The sequence below is a fragment of the Oryzias melastigma genome, linkage group LG15 (assembly GCF_002922805.2).
Source record: "Oryzias melastigma strain HK-1 linkage group LG15, ASM292280v2, whole genome shotgun sequence".
Taxonomy (NCBI): Eukaryota; Metazoa; Chordata; class Actinopteri; order Beloniformes; family Adrianichthyidae; genus Oryzias; species Oryzias melastigma.
Window position 1 is genome coordinate 19,554,787 of NC_050526.1, and position 18,689 is coordinate 19,573,475.

Genomic DNA, 18,689 nt, shown 5'->3' on the forward strand with positions numbered 1-18,689 from the left:
TATGGCGGCCATCTTTACAAATGGCTGCCATTTTGGACTTTTCTCACAGCCAACATAGTTTTCTGAAAGAAGCATCCTAAAGGACATCTATGCCAAATTTGGTGCTTGGACCACAAAATACACAGTTTGTCTGAAATATCAATATAACCAGCTCAAATAAAAGGTGCATCATGGAAAACATGGAGGCAGTGTGCATGGCATTTCGTGAGTTAACAAGTTTCTAAATGTTGGCAGCAGTTTTATCATGAATACTTACATTAGAAATTATTCCATCCACAAAAAGGCTGGAGTGAGTGAATTTGAATGCAAAGTCCACATTTGGGTTGCTTACACAAAGCTAATAATGTTTTTATCTTGAATATCAACTCTTCAATCATCATTCTCTGTCTTTTTTATCAAGTGTCACTCATCATTTTTCAGACAAACTTTTACATTTCCCACACATACAAACAGTAACTGGATTAGATATGCCAAGTCAGCAAAAGTGTGCAGAAGAACATGGCTACTGACAGCATATCCACAAGAAAGTTTCTCTTCTGGGTTACCATGGCAGCAATCTCACGGATAGCAAGAGACTCCTATTGAAGTCTACTTGACAAAATGATGCTAACTAGTTCAGCTATGCTGGTTCAAGTAATAGCTTAGAACCAAAGTTTGACTTAGTAGCGGTTCTTAGATCCGTCCACAAACGTGTTAAAGGTTAATCTGTTACTCTAATTGGTCCCTGGGTGTGAATGCAAGTGTGTTTTGGTGTGTGATTGTGGCCCTGTGACAGACGACCTGTCCAGGGTGTACCCTGCCTTCACCCACGAGTGGACGGGTTAGTCCATAACCCCAAAAGTGGCAAAACGGGCTTAGAAAATGAATGAATGGACTTAAAGACGTAAAGCTCATGGCCCTTTAATAACATTTTTTTTTCTCTGTTTTTACTGGCATCCCTTCTCTTTTTGCCCAGGGGTGCCCAAACTTTTTCACTCAAAGGGCCAAAATCTAAATGGGATCCCAGTCCGTGGGCCAAATACAACATTTTTTTTGCATGTCATGAAATTAAAGGAGAAAATAAAGAATATGATTTAATTTATTTATTTTGATTCTGTATTAACACACATTAGTAACAATAAAAAGTAACATTTGCCTTTGAAACCTTTAACAGGAAAGCCTCACTGGCCATTTTTAACTGAAAAAGGGAGCAAACTAAAACAAACTTTCTTCTAATGAAAACAGCAAACTGGGATCCTAATGAGAGACGTGGAGCTGCTCTTTTGACTTTATCCGTTCGCTCCATCTCGGCTAGCTCAAAAGGCCGCTTAAAGCATCAGAAGTGACCATGAAGACTCCATGGAATTTCTAACACAAAAAAGCCCGGGACTGACTCACTTGGGGGTTGTTTCACCTGTAGCTTCAGGCACAGAAAGTGCTAACAGCGCCACCCAGTGGCCAAAAGTATATTACAGCCGTTGAGTTTAGGAACATCATAGCGAATCAATGGGAATCGGCAAGAGGTTTTATCTAAACATTCGGCGGCTTTCGCAGGAACGACTTAGAGTTCCAAAAGATAAACTTTGGTGGGCCAAATTTGGCTAGCAAGCTCCACTTTGGGCACCCCTGCTTTTGCCCATCAAGGGAAGGATAGAAATAAGCCTTCAGATATAATCTGGCATATTTACAATTTTTCAATAAAGTTAAGCATCAAAACACAAAATTTCAATTAGCACCAACATCTACTGCCATTTTTTGGTGGCAAAATAAAATAAATAAATAACAATTTGATCAGTTTTTAAATGACATTTACCTGGTCACCCCATAACTACAGATACTGATATGAACGACACATCAGCATGAAAAGTTTGATCGGTCCTAATAGGCAGATGGTGTTCATTCCCATGCTCACGTTGTCACTCAAAACAGCCATGGCTAAATCAGTGGCGCCAAAGCAGCTGAAGCAGGTAGTAATAAGGCTCTGGATGGTGGCCCATAGATGTGTTAGTTGATGTGTTACTCAGAGGGCCCCTATGAAAAGACCCCAGGCGCCTATCCCAGTGCCTGTCTCCACAGCACTGAGGGACCATTAGACTGGATTTAAAGGGCAAGACATTCAGACTGCTGTCATCTTGTGTCAGTCCACCACAGGGACCGCGCCGTGGTTAAACGGACTCATAAATAAACACCGCAGGCGTATAGGCAGGGAGCTGAGGCTGTGGTGCTGCTGCTGCTGTTGGTGGGGGAGTTGACCACACGTTTGGACCGAGACTTGTTTCAGCACCCCAATTCCCTCCCCCCACCGACAGCTACACGACTGCCAGACCTAAACCTTCAGCTTCATAAGTCATCTGCGAGACTGACAGCACCGCATGCGGCTGCTTTGTCCCAGTCGTGCACTCCCTTCTGCAACACACACACACACACTGAGCTTTTGATTCACACTGTCCCCTGGCTCTGCTCCGAGGCAGCGCCACCACCACCGTAGTGGTGGCGACAGCAGTGATGGAAAAATTGAGGGTGTCTTTCTTTGCAGTGCTAGGGGGTCCCATCAACCCCTCCCTGCACTCTCCTGTTCCTCACCCTCTCTGTCTCTCCTCTGTCTGTCTTCTGCTTGAGTGCGGACCACACAGATGTTCGAAACCACATCCAAGCAGTCTGGCTGTGATGAGCACATTTGCACACAGAGTGTGAGCTAACAATCTGCCAACAGCTAAAATGTGTCTGACTACGGCCTAGCACTAATCTTTTTTAAAGACAACGGCCACTGGAACGAAAATTCAAGCTGCTTACATAACTCTGGGAGACTTGCAGACTCACATAAGAGCAAATTATTGCACGGATAAAGGATGAGCTGTTGCTTTGGAAACAGCAAACCACTTATACCTGTGAATATCCCATTGAAGTAACATTTAGATCATCCAAAATAAGAGAAAACGTATCGCAGACTTTTTATGGAAAAGGCTCACCATTGCCGTCGGCTCTTAAACAGCGTGATTCAGTCAAACTTCACAAAATAAAGGGGAATATAATAAGAGTTACCGAATGCCACGTCCTTTTTGAGTAATCAGCCTTCTTTACCAACCTCGCAGACATCAATGCAAGTATGTTTCAGGCCCTGTCATTTAAAACAGCTACTGTTTTAATGCACCAAAAACTAGTCAAACCCCTCAATTACTCTTCATGCGAATGCTGTCTGTTTCTGTGCAAGTGTGTGTGTGTGTGTGTGTGTGGTGTGCATTTCTGAAGTCTGTGGTTTGGTATGGTTTGGCGGGTGTGGGAAAGTGTGGTTAGAGCTACACTCACACAAATAGCGGTTTTCTGTGTGAGCAGACAGTGAAATTCTCATTTTAAGACGACAACAACACAGAGCGTACCTCGAGGCTCGCCGATGGCCAAACCGCACAATGTTTAAATCATTTTGGCTTAATTGCTTTTTAACAAGACTCCCTACTGCGTTGACATTATACATTAACACTGTGGGTGCTGAAAGCTCTCAGTCTGACAAGTTTAGCCAAGTATGCCTTACTCATAATAAGAGGCTTTTCTTTTTTGTGAAGAAAAACCTCTATTATGTGCCGTTTGTAGAAATTACAACAAGCCAGACTGCTTCAGATTGTGCGTTTGTGCTACAGATATTTACCAAAAATGTGTCTCAAATATTGAGATATGATATGTCCTGTGATGAAGAAGCGCACGATACATGGTACTAACAGCGAACTGCCAGTCATGCACCCCTTCATTAGAGCCAGACAGCGTGGAGCATGTATTTTACTACACACCCAACATTTCGGATGGGATATAACCTTTGGGTGGGATGTCACAGACCCGGGCTTACTGAGCGGCAGCACATGTGTGTGTGTGTGAGACCTGTCTGTCAGTTAAATCTTACTTTGGGTTTTCAGTACATTTCCAAAATAACAATGTTCAGCATAGAAATTATAAAGCACTCAAGATGTACAATATATAGTTATGGAAGCCCCAAAAACATCTGACTTCTAAAATGGCATGAGGCCAAGAGGGTGCACGCTCTGCGCACACAATGGTCAACGAAAGACACAGAAAACGTCAAAACATAAACGCAGAGAGACATCCTAATATACCGGAATTAGCATGAAAGCAGGTCCGCGGATAGCTCCGACTGCGGGCACCGGGCGCCGCTTTCGGAGAGGCACAGTCTTAAATAGATGCAGGAAATGAGGAGATGATGATGGACTTCTACTCTCTGCTTAAGCACCACTCTGCAAAAATAGGAGGAACGTGTTGTTTTCAACTTCCAAGAGAAAAAAGGATGAAAATTATGACTTTGGAAATATGGCTGCTCATTAGGCAGGAGGGAAACAGCACGACTGATGGAGATTTAGCATTTAAAACTTTGTGTGTGCAGGGAAATAACACAAAACATCAATAAAAGTTGCAATAATTTAGATTTTTTAATTTTTTTCTACATATTCTGGCAAGAAAAGAAATTAGGTAAATGAGTAGTACAACTAAAAAAGTTTGTAACATTTTATTGATATTAACAATCAGGCACTTTTTGGGGATCATCTTGTTTTTCCTCTGTTCCTACAATCCAGATGTGAGCTTTCAGCTGTGAGTCTCAGGCGCCATCTTGTGGCCACATCCTCATCAGTTGTTGAGAAGTAATTAGATAAATAATTTATATTTATTTCAAATTGGGGCAGTTTAGATTACATTTTTTGTCATTCTTTTTGGTGAAAATAAATGTTTTCACCACTAATGGCAATTATAATAAAAAAATAAAAAATAAATAACGGCTTGTAACTAATCAATACATCTGAATGAATGTTATTAAGTCATGGCAGTATTCACCGTGTGAATACATTCTTATTTCATGATTGTCATCAATTGTATCAATGAGAGCCGAAGCTGTCTAAAATGAAGCTTTTATTACAAAAACATATGAATAATGTTCAATAACCTCCTTCAACAAAAAGAGCAAAGGCGTATGATATCTCTGCTTTGATATCTTCTATGCTGCAGTGCTGTTGTTTCCATCTTCAAATGTTTTCTTTACTTTGAAAATGGTGCAACTCAAGGTCGAAGAAAATGTTGTTGTTTTTTTAAAATGCACCTTAAATTATTTAAAAGTTTGAAAATAGATTTTTTTGTCTTTAGTTTGAGACAAAAAATCTTGTAATTCTATCAGTATAAAAAGATATGTTACAGATGTTAACGGAATATTAAAAATGATAAAAGCCTTTTAATGAAGATAATTCAACACAAAATGTTACATGATCATAATTTAGAGCCAGTATGAACTGAATCAGCAAACTTCAAAGTAATAATAAAAAATATGGAGACCGAATAAACCCTTTTATAAACCATTTTTTTGTGTAAAATTTAAATAAATATTTTTGTAGTAAAAGCTGGATGATTTTAGGTTGTGATTAATAACTTTTTAGACAGTTTGCAACTCCAAGCGTGGCTCTCAGTGGTTGTTTTTTCCCCTCCAGTCTTTCTGTAATGTAGAAGTATGTGTTATCTCTGAACTGTGGGGGAAAAGAAACCTAAAAGAGGCAGAATCTAGATTGATTGCATAGAAAATGAGTTGTGTCTGAGTGGCCAGAAGAGAACATGTTCAAGATTTGCATTTAACTGCAGTTAATTAGGTTGTGGCAGTTGAGGGGATCTTTAGTGTTGAAAACCAGAACTCCCTTAAGACCATCATTTGTGTCACAACTGTGTTTGAGTGAACAAAGCTTCACTTTGTATTGATGAAGCAGGAACAATGATGACTTCTTCAACTTTATCTGATTATTTCTAAACAAAAAAGAAAACAGGACATAGTGTTTTCTTGTTTTGGCCATATTACTCCAGTTATCCTTATTAGTGTCTTTGTTCTACATGAGGGAGTTATTTTTTTTTTTTTCCGACTTCTGTTCAGAACCAGCACAGACAAAGGCACCATAAGATCAGTGTCTTCAAATACTTTTGAACAAAAACAGAAAAATTCAAAAGTAAAAGTTCAAAAAGTAGAAAAAACAAAGAAATAAAAGGGTCATGCTCGGAGAGGAGCTTTGTTGCTGTCACAACCGTCTCCATAAAAACTCCTCAGATTTACATTTCAAGCATGTGTGCAGCTCATATTCGCTACTTTAGAAGCCCCAAGTCTCTTTAATATTTTTAAAAATATGTTTTAATGTGAGAATATGTAGGAAAATGCATTAATTTAAAGACAGATTCCAATGAACATTGTGTTTTAGGTGTTTTTAACATGTTATTGTAGCATTTTTCTTACAATGGAGAGCATATATAAAGAAAATTAAGATTAAAATTGCATTTCTGAGAATTTCTTTATTTAAATTGCAGTGAATCAAGAGCAGACGAAAAAGGAAATATTTGCTTGCTCCTCTCTATTCCAATGCCTCCACTTGTAGCTGATCAGATCCATGCACATCATTTTCCTCATCCGATCTGGCTCTAAACTGTACAGCTGGAGAACTTGGATATCGGTCGGCATGTTTATTGGGCCGCTAATTTTTATTTTTTTTGACAACAATTTTCAACAACACAGCATGAATACATTAAAACTAAAATTATAAGTGAATATAAATGGTTTAGAACAGAGCAGTAAACAGAAATGAGATTTCATATTAGGAGAAAAGAAAAAAATAACAGTAAAAAATGAGCAAAATATATATGTATGTATATATAAACATATTTTTCTTTTATTTTATGTGTTACTACATAGCCTTCAATTTTTCATTAAAAATGTGCAAATTAAGCTCCATTATCAATTTCAGAAATTTGTTCCAAAAATTAAAATAAGACATGAGCTTTGGGCATTTTACAGTCTTTTAAAGATGTCTTCCACATAAATCTTTTATTTTTAAAGCCAAAACAGAAACTGGGAGAAATATTAGCTTGAGGTCGAACTTCTAATTCTCAGCAGAAACTATAGAAAACAACTTTTTTTTTTTTTTTTTTAATCATAATTAAAAGACCACACTTTTAAAAAAGATCAAAAGATGATTGAATTGGGACTTTAAATTTATCTGCTTTTTCAAGATCCTTCAAGTGTGTGTGAGCAACAAAACTGATCCTGGATCATCGCCTTGTTTTTCTTTAAATTGAAAGAAAAAAAAAACTTCAAAGCCAAAAGCATCAAAGATTTTCAATTCACACTTTCGCTGCTCATCAAAGCTACGACCCGCACCTGTACAGGTTTCTGCCTGTGTTTCATATCATTACAGCTCAACACCTTCATCCTAATGTGACTCCGCTGAAATCACCGACCTGCAACTACCCCTGCAGCACTAAACCACCCCCATCTGTCCCCGCGTTGGCCACGGGGCAGATCTGATCTAATTTAACTGGTAAAAAAGTCAGAGTTCACCGTGTGACAAAAAACAATAATGGCCCCAGCGGATGTTTGTCATGTGTGGTTATTTCACTAGCAGCAGAACACACTCCTCCTTTGTGTGTGTGTGTGTGTATTCTTTTCAATAGATTTCTCCTTAAGCGCTTACGTAGTGAGATGGATCATGTTATTTTGAGGCTTGGCTTTGGAGGAAATGAAGTGTACAACCCTCCAGGTCTGAGCATGCTCTGAGCAGCAGTGACGGATAGGCGCTATGAGGAGTTTCCTCCTTCCTCTCTATGGGATTTGGGATAATCTCCTCTACAATGACTCATAGGTAGATTACCATACTGCACACTGTAGGCCAGGATATCCTATATAGGCTATACTTATAGGAAGGACTCTGAAGGCTGGCTGCTAAACTAATAACACCGGTGCTTACCTGAATCCCAAGAGCTTATTGATTATAGATTATAGGCCACTCCTACACACAGTCACACAAACACTGGTTGTGCTCTTGTTCACCATCTCCAGTATGGATAATTCTCCCATATTTTGCCATATTTACAAGGGCTGGCACAAGCTATTATTTTAATAGTCGACTAATCACCAATTACTTTTTTCGATTAGTCGACTAATTTGATCATGCATAGACTGGATGTAAAACACACATCTTAGCCATCATTAGCTTTAAACTTGACATGATGAAGGGATATGCTAACTAAAAGTAAAGATAATTAGAAAAGTTGTATACCTGCAATAATGCTAGTGTGAATGCTTTTTTGCTGAAACTGGTTGCTGAAAATGCTGAAGCTTTTTGCTAAAAATGGTGACACGATTTTATTTAATTGCTGATGAGATTTGGTGAAAATGCAGAAGCTATGTTAAATTTGCTAAAATTTCATCAAAGAACTACGAAAGAGTGCTGAAGTTAACATTTAGCTAATAAGCTTGATCTGTGTTTGCGCTAATGCTAGCTTAGCTTATAGACGATGATCCCTGTTTGGCAAACTCAGTCACAACAAGTTTCCTTTTCAGGTGCTCATGCATCACCGTAGTTCTGCCTTTTAGTTATTTATTTTTTTTATGTTTCCCACTTTAAAGCCACTTTAAAGCTTCGTTAGTTATAAAAAACGACTAATCAAATATTAAATGAATCGCCAGGTATTTTAATAGTCAACATAGTCACGACTAATCGTGGCAGCCCTTTCCACACAGCCTGGGTAAAGATCTGGACAACAAACCTCACACTTTTAAATTATACTTTTGAATTTTTCACAGCTTGTTAATCAGCACTTATGATAAGAGGGAATACTTTTACTGAGCTTTTATGAGTAAAAATTATTTAAATTTACCCTCTCTAACTATATGTAGATTTAATAGGTTGGCGTAAGAAGTGTGAATTTTAAGATCAGAAAAGGTTATAAAATATATTGTGTATGAGTGAATAAAAAAAGAAAAAACTTTTTTCCTGTTTTGCATTAATTTTCAGTTTCACTGATTTATTTAATATTGACATTTCTCTTTGAAGTGGTACCCATTTGTTCTCTCTGTCAAAGTGAATGCTCACGTATGATTCGTGTGACTCTTCATGCTGTGATGATGTTCAAGCCAATAGATTTGTTAATTTCCTAAATAGGCGTCTTATATCTGAATGTAGGCCTGTGGCTCTTTGTGCTGATTAAACCACAAGCCAAAACGGGGAGCCCCCAAAGGCTAATTAGATTGAGCGAGCTGTCATTTTAAAGCAGGAGCATGACCCCAGTGTACCTTTTGTTAAGTGCATCGATCACATGACTAACTAGCAGACCCCAGAGTACGAATAATCATGGTTAATAAATTCTGACTTACCTCTGCAGGTCTGTCCCAGAAATACTCGTGCACAAAAATGACTTTGCATGAAAACAAAATGTGACAGATTCTGTTTTGGTAGATGTATGAAGACATTTAAATAAAACCCCGAGGTGAGGATTATGTGATACGTGGGGTAAAGAAAAATTGCTTGCCTCTTCTGTGATTAGTTAGTCAGACTGAATTTCTACATGTCTGGTTTACAATAAAAGCTCGGATCGCTCGTGGCAATAACAATTTAAAGACAGCATATCAGAGCTTTTTACATGTGCGCCATGCGTTTCCCAGTGCTAACTATTCATAACTGGGAAAAAAGTGCCGCAGGAAATCATTTGTCTTTGTCTTATCTCTTCTGAGTGAAAAAGTCTGCAGTCTTGCAAGTCTACACTGAGCTCCTGTGATGCTAAAACCAAACAGCTTTTGACCACAGACTTCACATCAGAGCTGAATGCAGAAAACAGGTGAATGAGGTGACGTGATGCATGCAAACATTAGCCTGATGATGGTGCTGGATACCCATAAAGGAAATCCTCTTTCATTTCCCAAAATGAGAAATTATTTCTTCCTGGTCCCATCAGGAAATTCCAATTAAAGTCCAGAAACAGCACGAGGTACAGTAAATAGTAGCTTTAATGATAGAAAAACAAAAACTCTGATTGTATTGTGCTTTTGCGTTTAAATAGTGTATTTTTTCCCTCTTGTATTTACACATTGTTGTTTTTCATGTTCTAGGTTGTACTGAAAATACATTATTCCTCATAGGATCAATAAGGTTCTATTCCAAAAAATAATGATAGAGCTGACAGTTGACTGTAGAATATTTGGGACATTTTATAACTGGATTTGTGGCACAGGTGGCATCCTACGACAGTTCCACACTGGAATTCACTGAAGTCCTAAGAGTGGAATATTCTTTCACAAATATTTGTAAAAAAAAGTCTGCATGACTGATCGCTTGAGTTTATACACCCGTGGCCAACACTACAGCCAATACTTTTGGTAATAAAGTGTACGTGCAAATGAACCATTGACATTCTTGCTGATCATTGCATGGTTTAAATAGTTTCTATCTAGAAAAACGATAAATAAATTATTCCTGTCTGTATTCAAAGGGCTATGATAACTTTTGCAAGCAGGTGTTTAATATGTTTTCTTACAAAATCATAAACATAGTAAAATAATCATCATATTAAGATTAACAAAGTCAAAACATTCTCACTCTAATGTAACTTGCTAACATTCATTTTCATTGACATCTTCATTGAATCAATGCAGAACACTTCCACAAAAGCTCCGGTTTATTGCATGCCACATAGTCTCATTCGTGGCATCCTCTTAGCCAATAGCTTGCATTTCTTTAGGGGGAAAAAATAAAAACATTTACATTTTTTATTTGATCATAAACTATGATTTTAGGCATTTATGCAACTTTTTCTTCTTATTTGGTGAAAACAAACAATCTAAATCGTGATTAAAGTTGTATTAATATGTTTTGCTTTAAAACTTTATTTTAAAGGAAAAGGCTCAACGATACCAGATACATGGTAATAGCGCTAGACATATAACAAAGGCACTCTAGTGTAAAAATGTACATTCTTTTGAAAGATTCATTTACATTTCAACACCTATTGAAAAGTGTCTTGTACTTCGTGTAAAGCATCAGACTCTCAAGATGCATTCTGGAACCCTTTATTTCTGTAATTAAAAATTGTATTTAACAGGTTAAATATTTCATCAGGAATGACACTTTCTAACAGATTTGCAAGTGGATTATAGTTGAAATAAAATACTGAAATTGTATTGACCTTCTCTGACTTTGATACGTTTTACCTCAGAAGTTTCAATAGAATCTGATTCAAGCCATTTCTGTCGTTACTTAATCTCCTTCAAAATCATCTTTTTTTTAACTTACTGTGAATTTAGCCGAGGTTTTCCTGCTTTGATTGACTATAGGACATGTTGTAAATGTCATTTTGATTGTGTGGGATGTGTCACCCACAAAAACAGGGAATCAATTTAGAAATGTTAGGATTTTGAAATGCCATTTCCATTTTGTCCTGTGTTTCTTTTTTATATAATAATCACAGCAAGAACACTTTTTTGAAGGGAGGAAGTGGCTCTGTATCATTTTTTTAAACTTTCTCACTGAGATACAGAGCAGCAGCTCTCCATATGCCCATGTTGAGTGGCCTGTCACTGCCTCCCTTTAAAGAGGAAAGCTGCTCCACAGAAAGGACCTCTATGTGACAGCTTTCGCTGTGCAGAGAGTTGGCTGTTTTACAATTAAACTCCAAGCCTCATCAGGCAACTCTGAGCCAAAATCCTTCATGAACATACTTGACTTTACAGCTACAATTAAATTTTTAAAAATGAACTATTTTATGGTGAAATATTATAGGAAAAAAAGTAAAAGATTCATTGTTTTTAATTAAAATACACAATCAAACAGGTTAGAGCTTTATTTTGAAATGAGATACGATTTTTGGTTTTCCATCAATAACCAATGACATGAACAGAGAGCATCTGCATCATGTAAAGGGACTGAAAATATCACATTCTGTAGGTACAAACGTCCATATAAAAACACTAAGCTCAAACTGTCGCAGTTCACTGTTCAAATCCAGCTCTGACAGTCGTGTGGAAATAATTTCTCTAGCATCATATAATAGATTCTCCATCTCAGCTTGATACAAAATAGACAAAAAATAATTTTATATACTTTTTGGAGTTTTTTAAAAACATTTCGAAGAGATACAACAACATAAAATCAAAGACAATTATATTTTAAAGATATTTTTTTACTATTAGCAAAATAAGTTCTGTTGATTTATTTATAGACTATATGACGATTTCTCTCTCGTAACATAATTTTCTAAATATATTTTTTGACAATTTTGTAAAATAAACAATGATTGTTGATTTTTTTTAGTTCTAAAAGAAAAAGAAAAGTAAAATTTAGGCCATCATAAAATAAAAAAACTCCAAAATATGAGGTTAAAGATGTATAAATGTTATGAAAAAGTTGTAAAATAAGATAAGTCAAATTTAATGAGAATAAAGTTGTAAAATTATGAGAAAAACGTTTTTATATTTCCAAGAATAAAAATAAAATCATAAAATTATCAAATAAAGCAACAAGTTATGAGAATAGTCGTAAATGTATGCTTTAAAAAGTCATAATTTTACAAGAAATCAGTTAAAAAAAGTCCTAAATAAAATGTTACATTTTGCTTTTAACATCACATTTACTTGGAAAATTACAACTTTTCAAACATTAAATTAACAATTGATAAAAAGTTGACTTTTTCTAATAAAAGTATAACTTTATTTAAGTGATTTTTTTTTTTTACTTTTTGCTTTTGTTTTTCTTAATTTCATGGTTTTTTTCTTATTTAATTTTGACAAATTTTCATAATTTTACAACTTTTTTCCCTGAAAGTTATGAAAAAAAAGTTAAACTACACTTTTTTAAGTTCAGTTTTAAAAGATGAAAATAACCCAACATATATGATTTTTTTGCCTTCATTGACTTTTTGCTTCACATCTTCTAGTGGTGTTTTACAGTGGTGAAAGCTGGGTACAAACAGGCTTTAAAATTCATTTTTTGACTCATAAAAAAAAGAAAAAGAAGAAACATGAAGGGAAATCACCTGTTAGAAACTGGAGCTGATCCAGATGAGGCACACATTGTATGATGACTAAATGGATTTGGATGTTTTTGTGCAGGGTCAGTCAGAGTTTGGTCATTGGTATGTGCAGGCTGTTCCATGGTCCCATCCACAACTCCTCCTCTGATAATGTGTGGTCACCGAGTGACTCCTGTGTTTCGTTATTCTTCTTCTGGAGGTCAACAGGAGACTCGTGCTCCTCACTCGCACACGAGCCGCTGCTGTTTCTGTCAATCATGGCTTTAGCAATACTAGTTTTGGACCCAAAACCTTTCAGATCGGTGATGGTGGACCCCAAGGAGCCACAGGAGGACAAGGTGTTCAGGTTTACATCCTTGGGGGGAACACCGATTCCGTTTTCTGTGTTGTTTTCGGAACTTTCAACACTAATAACGGGAAGCGGTTCTTCCTGAGTCACGCCCAGTTTTTCCAGTTTTTTGAAATGCTTACTCAGCCGGCACGGAGAGCCAAACTTCAGGTTATTCACATGAGGCGGTCTCCTAGTTCGCACAATCGTGCCATTCTGAGCAAGGTAAATGTTGCCGTTGATGTTGCAATGGTTGTTGGGGAGTCTGTTCCGCTGGCTTTCCGTGGTGCTCTCCTCTCCGGTAGAACTGGTCTCGTTCTCCTGATCCACCACAAGCTTGATCCGCTTTTTACTGCCAGGCTGGGGAGGAGTAAATAGGAAAAAAGTATGTTAAATATATTTGAACACAGACAAGTATTTCATAATTCTCACAAGAAAACCAACAGAGCTGGAGAGGTTAAAAAATATAAATATTTTATTTTTTTCTTATCTTTTATTGTAGATTTTGACATTTTGGCCAAATCTGAATTATCCCCCTACAGTTTCTCTTTACCCTTTCAATTGTAGGGGCATTTGGAAGGGTAGATATCCGGAAAAGTTTTTTTTTTGGGATAACTCTTTGTTTTAGCATGACTTTATAAATGCATAAAACTGACGTCATGTATTTCATGAGCGCTGGCAGTTCTGTGCTAACTGAGATGACTTTCAATTATTGATGATGTCACCGAGTGGAAGTGATATTCAAATTTTTGAATTATTTTTCCATAACTTTCCATTGAAGGGCTAAATGAAAAGGGTAGGGGGAGAATGTATGCAACAAGTGATCTTTTTTTGTCAAACTTCTTAAAAGGATACATTTGGATTGTGTCATGCGTTGTGATTTGACATACTTAAAGTTTCACTCTGATTATCTTTTGTAAAAGCATTTCCAGTAGTCTTTTAATCCTGATTATTCAGTTTTTAGCCATAATTAGAAGAAAAGAAAATTGTTTTTTTTCCTAAAACATAGTTTCTGTAGTAGTTTATTAAAAAATCACCTCCGAGTTGTAGCCCTGTTAGCATGGAGCAACCCCACCCCCCTACCCAACACCCATAACTGAGAGCTCATTCTCCTACTGGCTCAAACGTTAAACCTAACATTACTGGTGGAACAAAAATGATGAGCAATATTGGCTCTATGCAGGCCTACAGTTTTAACCCAGATGCCAGCTCGGATGTGGAAAACAAAGATGTAGATGGATTTATTTAAAGCAGCAATTTTCAGCTATCCAATCTTAAATTGTAATTAACTCAATGATGATACTAAAAGGTGCAACTTTAAAAGCAGTCAGAAGCAAAGTGATGTTTGGGTCTCTTGTCTCATTTAGTTTGAACCAAACTTGGCGACATTTCCCAGCTTTAAAACTCAAATAACCTGATCAGGGGAAACTGTGGGCCAGATAAATGTTTTAAGATAGTTATTTTGAAAGAAACAAACACCACACACTCACACACACAAAAACAACTTAGTAGAGAGGGGACTAAATTCTAAAAAAAAATGTTTAGTTTTGCGTTTGGTGAGGAATAACCAGTCCTTACTTTTACTGAAGTACAAATATTTAACTACCAGAAAGGCTAATAAAGAAAAAAAACTATTGCATCTCAAAATAGAAAGAGAAGTACAAAACCATGCAAAACCACAGAAGAAACATCAAGGATAGGTGGAACTCAAAGACATCAAGGAAAAAAAAGTCAAATTCAGATCATTCGCTGCAGAAAACCTTGATGGTTTTCTGTCGCAAAGGGAAAATGAGAAAAAAGTTGATGTTTTAAAGTGTCAGTAGAGGCAAGCAATATTTCTTCACTCCCATGCAAGAGTAATTGATTTTATTCACTCTTACTTCACAGGGGACAATATTTCTCTTTAGAAGGCTGTTGACTTTCCGTCAGACTCTGAATCGACATCTGAGGTTTCCTCAGTTTCTGCTGAGTCACTGACTGAAGATTTCTCCGTGGAGATGGCGTCCTCATCCACCTCAGTGATAGGCGACAGTCCTCCGTATGTCTCCTCGGAAGCATCTCCTGTGCTTCTGACGTCAGTGCTGTAAGAAGGACCAGTGTATGGGGCAGAGGGACCGGCATCTTCAGATGCCACACTGGACCTCCTAGAAGAGGACGCCTGGCTCGCCTCGCTTGCAGACTCTGATTTTTCCTGGTCCTCTTCCTCGCTCTCCTCGGTGATTGTGCCTTCGGAGCCACTGGACTTTTGGGAAAGTCGACTTCCGCTTCCACGGCTAGACTGGGAATAGATCGAACTGCCGCGGGAACTGACAGAGTCCGATCCAGACTTTGTTTTCTTGCTGGACACCCGAGAAGAGGAGCGTTCGCTTCCTGACTTGGATCCTGTCTCTGTCTCACTCGCCGTCCCCGTTCCTGACTCGGCATCACTGACCTCTTCACTGGACTTCTCTGATGTTCTTCTTGAGGACGCCGTTCTCTGTGATGACTTGATGCTGGAGCCTGATAAAGACGCAGCACTGCTGCCACTCCCACTTTTACTTCCGCTGCTTGTGCTCCCACTACCACTCCCACTCCCACTCCCACTACCACTTCCACTACCACTCCCACTACCACTCCTGCTAGAAGCTGTGCTCCCCTTACTGACATCAGTAGCTGATGATCTCACAGAAGACCTCGCAGATGACTCACTTTTTTTACTGCGGCCTGAAGTCTCTTCCTCCTCAGACTCTTCATCAGAGTCTTTCTCTGTCGCTGAACCTTTTTCGGTGCTTGTTTCCTTTTCCGTCTCAGATTCAGACTCGTCCTCAGAGCCAGACTCTTTCTCTGTTTCTGACTCCTTCTCCGTATCTGAAGACTTGCCTGACTCTGATTCCTTTTCTGACTCTGAATCTTTCCCTGACTCTCCCTCAGTCCCAGATTCCTTCTCACTGACAGATTCTTTCTCTGTTTCCTCTTCCTCAGATTTCGACTTGCTCTCCTCATCAGAATCCTCCGGCTCTTCGTCAGGCTCTTCCTCGGAGTCTACCGTGCTCTCGTTCGTGTCGTCCCTGTCTAAATCTACTTTGAGATAATCTTTGTCGACACTGCTTTTCTCGGACGATTCGTCGTCAGAGCCTCTCTCTTTACTGCTTCCACTCGTACCTGCTTCTGGCTCACTTTCAGTCACACTAATAGACACTTTAGACTTTCTTTCATCCTCGCTTGCTGCCTGTGAGGCCTCTTCATCTCTCTCACTGCCGGTGGCTGACCCATGACTCACACTACTCTGCGACTTCCTCCTGACTTGCAACTTGTTGGTAATATTGATTTTCTTTAAAACTTTGCTAAGCCGACTGCGGGCATCAGATCTGCTATCTATTGGTCCCATAACTGCCGGCGTGTCGGTCAGACTCTCCTGACTGTCAATGCGACGGGCTGACATCAGTTTGGCGTAGTCCTTATCCTTCTTGCCAGCACCAAACATCTTGAGCATCTTGGCTTTCTTCCATGGAGACGAGCCAGAGGGACCGGCATCAGAAGGCTGCTCTCCTCCCTTGCTGCCAGCCAGGAACTTGCTGAGCTTCATGACGGACTTGAGTTTCTTGGCAGCCTTCGAAGGCTCACCTTCCCCTGCTGGCTCAGCTTGTTCACCTTCTCCCTCTGGTGGGAAGTCCCTAAAAGCAACCCTCTTTGGTGGACCTCTACCTGGCATGCCACCACGACCTCTTCCTCTGCCGCGGCCCTAAGACAGTCACATTTTATTTAGCCACTTTCTGCCAGCGTAAAGCCACAGAGCGGGTTTGGCACACAGAGTTGGCACTGGGTTTCAATAATACAGCACACACTGATGAAAGACTGTGGGATTTTTAGACTATTATCACTGTGAATATGAAAAGTAACACCTCTGTAATATATCAAGAAAAGGTAATACCTCAGGGCCTTGACTGTAGTAATACCCATCATCCTCCATGATCACCTCTCCATATTCATCATACATGGGAGCTATCAGCCTCCTCCGACTGCCGTACTGAGGAAAGTCGTACCTGCAAAATCGAGTCAAAGCAAATATTGACTATCCCTTTCATCCATTTAATGATATTAAAGTCCTTTTAATGCGTTTTTAAAAAGGAAACTATTAAATAAGTAAAAAAGTAGAGGAATTAAGATAAGCCTCACATTTTTTAAATGTGATTAATCAAAGCAACTCTTTAAAATAAAGGTTATTTTGAAAAACATGTACGGAAACTGATCGTCTCCACAAGCCTTTAACTCTATAAGCATATTTTACTCAATAGTAAACAAACAAAATCAAATAAATACTCAAAAATAACAATAGTTAATTCAATAAAAATGCTGAAACCAAAATGCAATTTATGTATTATGTATGTGGCCATTTTTCTAAACAAAATTACTTCTCACAATAGTCGATACATTTGTTTCTAATATCCAATAAGACAACAACTTTACTTATACTATACTAGGGGTGGACATACTACGGCCCGGGGGCCATTAAACGACTTAATCTTGCCCGCCAAATGGGAATAAATAACAATGATACAATCTATTTGCTTTTTTCCCCTATAATGTGGTGTTTTACCATAGATGGTGCATAATAAATATATGACCTGTGCTTAGGTGTCTTTTTTTCTGTTTATGAGTGTTTTCAGCTTGGACAGTCCTTTTCTGATCATTTCAACATTACTTGACTGCAGCACGTCTCTAAGTTTGCGGTTTTCCCTGAAGAACATCAAACCATTGGTGCAACTAGCACTAAAATGAGAACTGAAGTCACAGTTTTGAACTAAAACCCCCCAAAAATGTTATATATTAGTTTTAATCCAAATTAAAACATGTTTTCACTTTAGAGCCTTTTTTGGCCCTTATGTCAAATAGTTACTCACCCCTGTACAATACTATAAATAACATGAAAAAGAAACAAAAAGTTGAAGTGCGTTATTTTGCGTATATTTTTCATCTGCACTAATATGGATAAGACTTATGCAAATCTGCAGTCAAATTTAAAAATTGTTTTAAATTTAATGTCTTTTGAGCAAGTTATAACAAGAGAATCCACTAATGCTCAGTATGCTGAGTAAGAGTAGTTACAACAAAATGTGTTTATTTATTAAGACCCATTTTTCCTCATGAGAATTTTTAAGTCCTTGCCTCAAATCTGACTGATACTCAATTATTACATTTTAAATTTAAGAAAGTTTCCTGGAAGAACAAGGCCATATACAATTTATTTCTGGGAACATCAAAATTCTGCTGCCTGCTGATTGTTGGATTAAAAGCTTAACCGCTGGCCAAGAGTGACCCTGGATCCCAAACAAAAACAGATCAAGAGAACTCTGATCATAGGTGAAAAACCAACCCTGTGAAGTAGCACCTTTAAGGATCGTAGCAAATGAAACATATAATTGCAGGCTCCAGAACATTTAAGCCAGAGTGATTCAGACGTTGCAATTAGAATTAGTAAAGCTGACTTACAAGAAAAGCTGGTGATTATCCAAAAAGGAAATTACAACACCAAGATCAAAATTTACTGCAACTTTGAGCGTGGCACAAACCCCTTCTTAAG

At 38.0% G+C, this 18,689-nt stretch overlaps 1 protein-coding gene across 1 annotated transcript in view; it reads right to left on the reverse strand.

The window, feature by feature from the left end:
• Nucleotides 1–12,547: 12,547 nt before the first annotated feature.
• The window catches only part of pcdh15a (protocadherin-related 15a), a 249,589-nt gene continuing 243,447 nt past the window's right edge, over nt 12,548–18,689 (reverse strand). Inside the window, exons 39-40 of the mRNA XM_024296795.2 lie at nt 17,040–17,151; nt 12,548–13,489 (exon numbers count right to left, since the gene is read on the reverse strand). Of these exons, the coding sequence (XP_024152563.1) occupies nt 12,887–13,489; nt 17,040–17,151 (715 nt within the window). The 3' untranslated portion in view covers nt 12,548–12,886. The remainder of the gene's footprint in view (nt 13,490–17,039; nt 17,152–18,689) is intronic.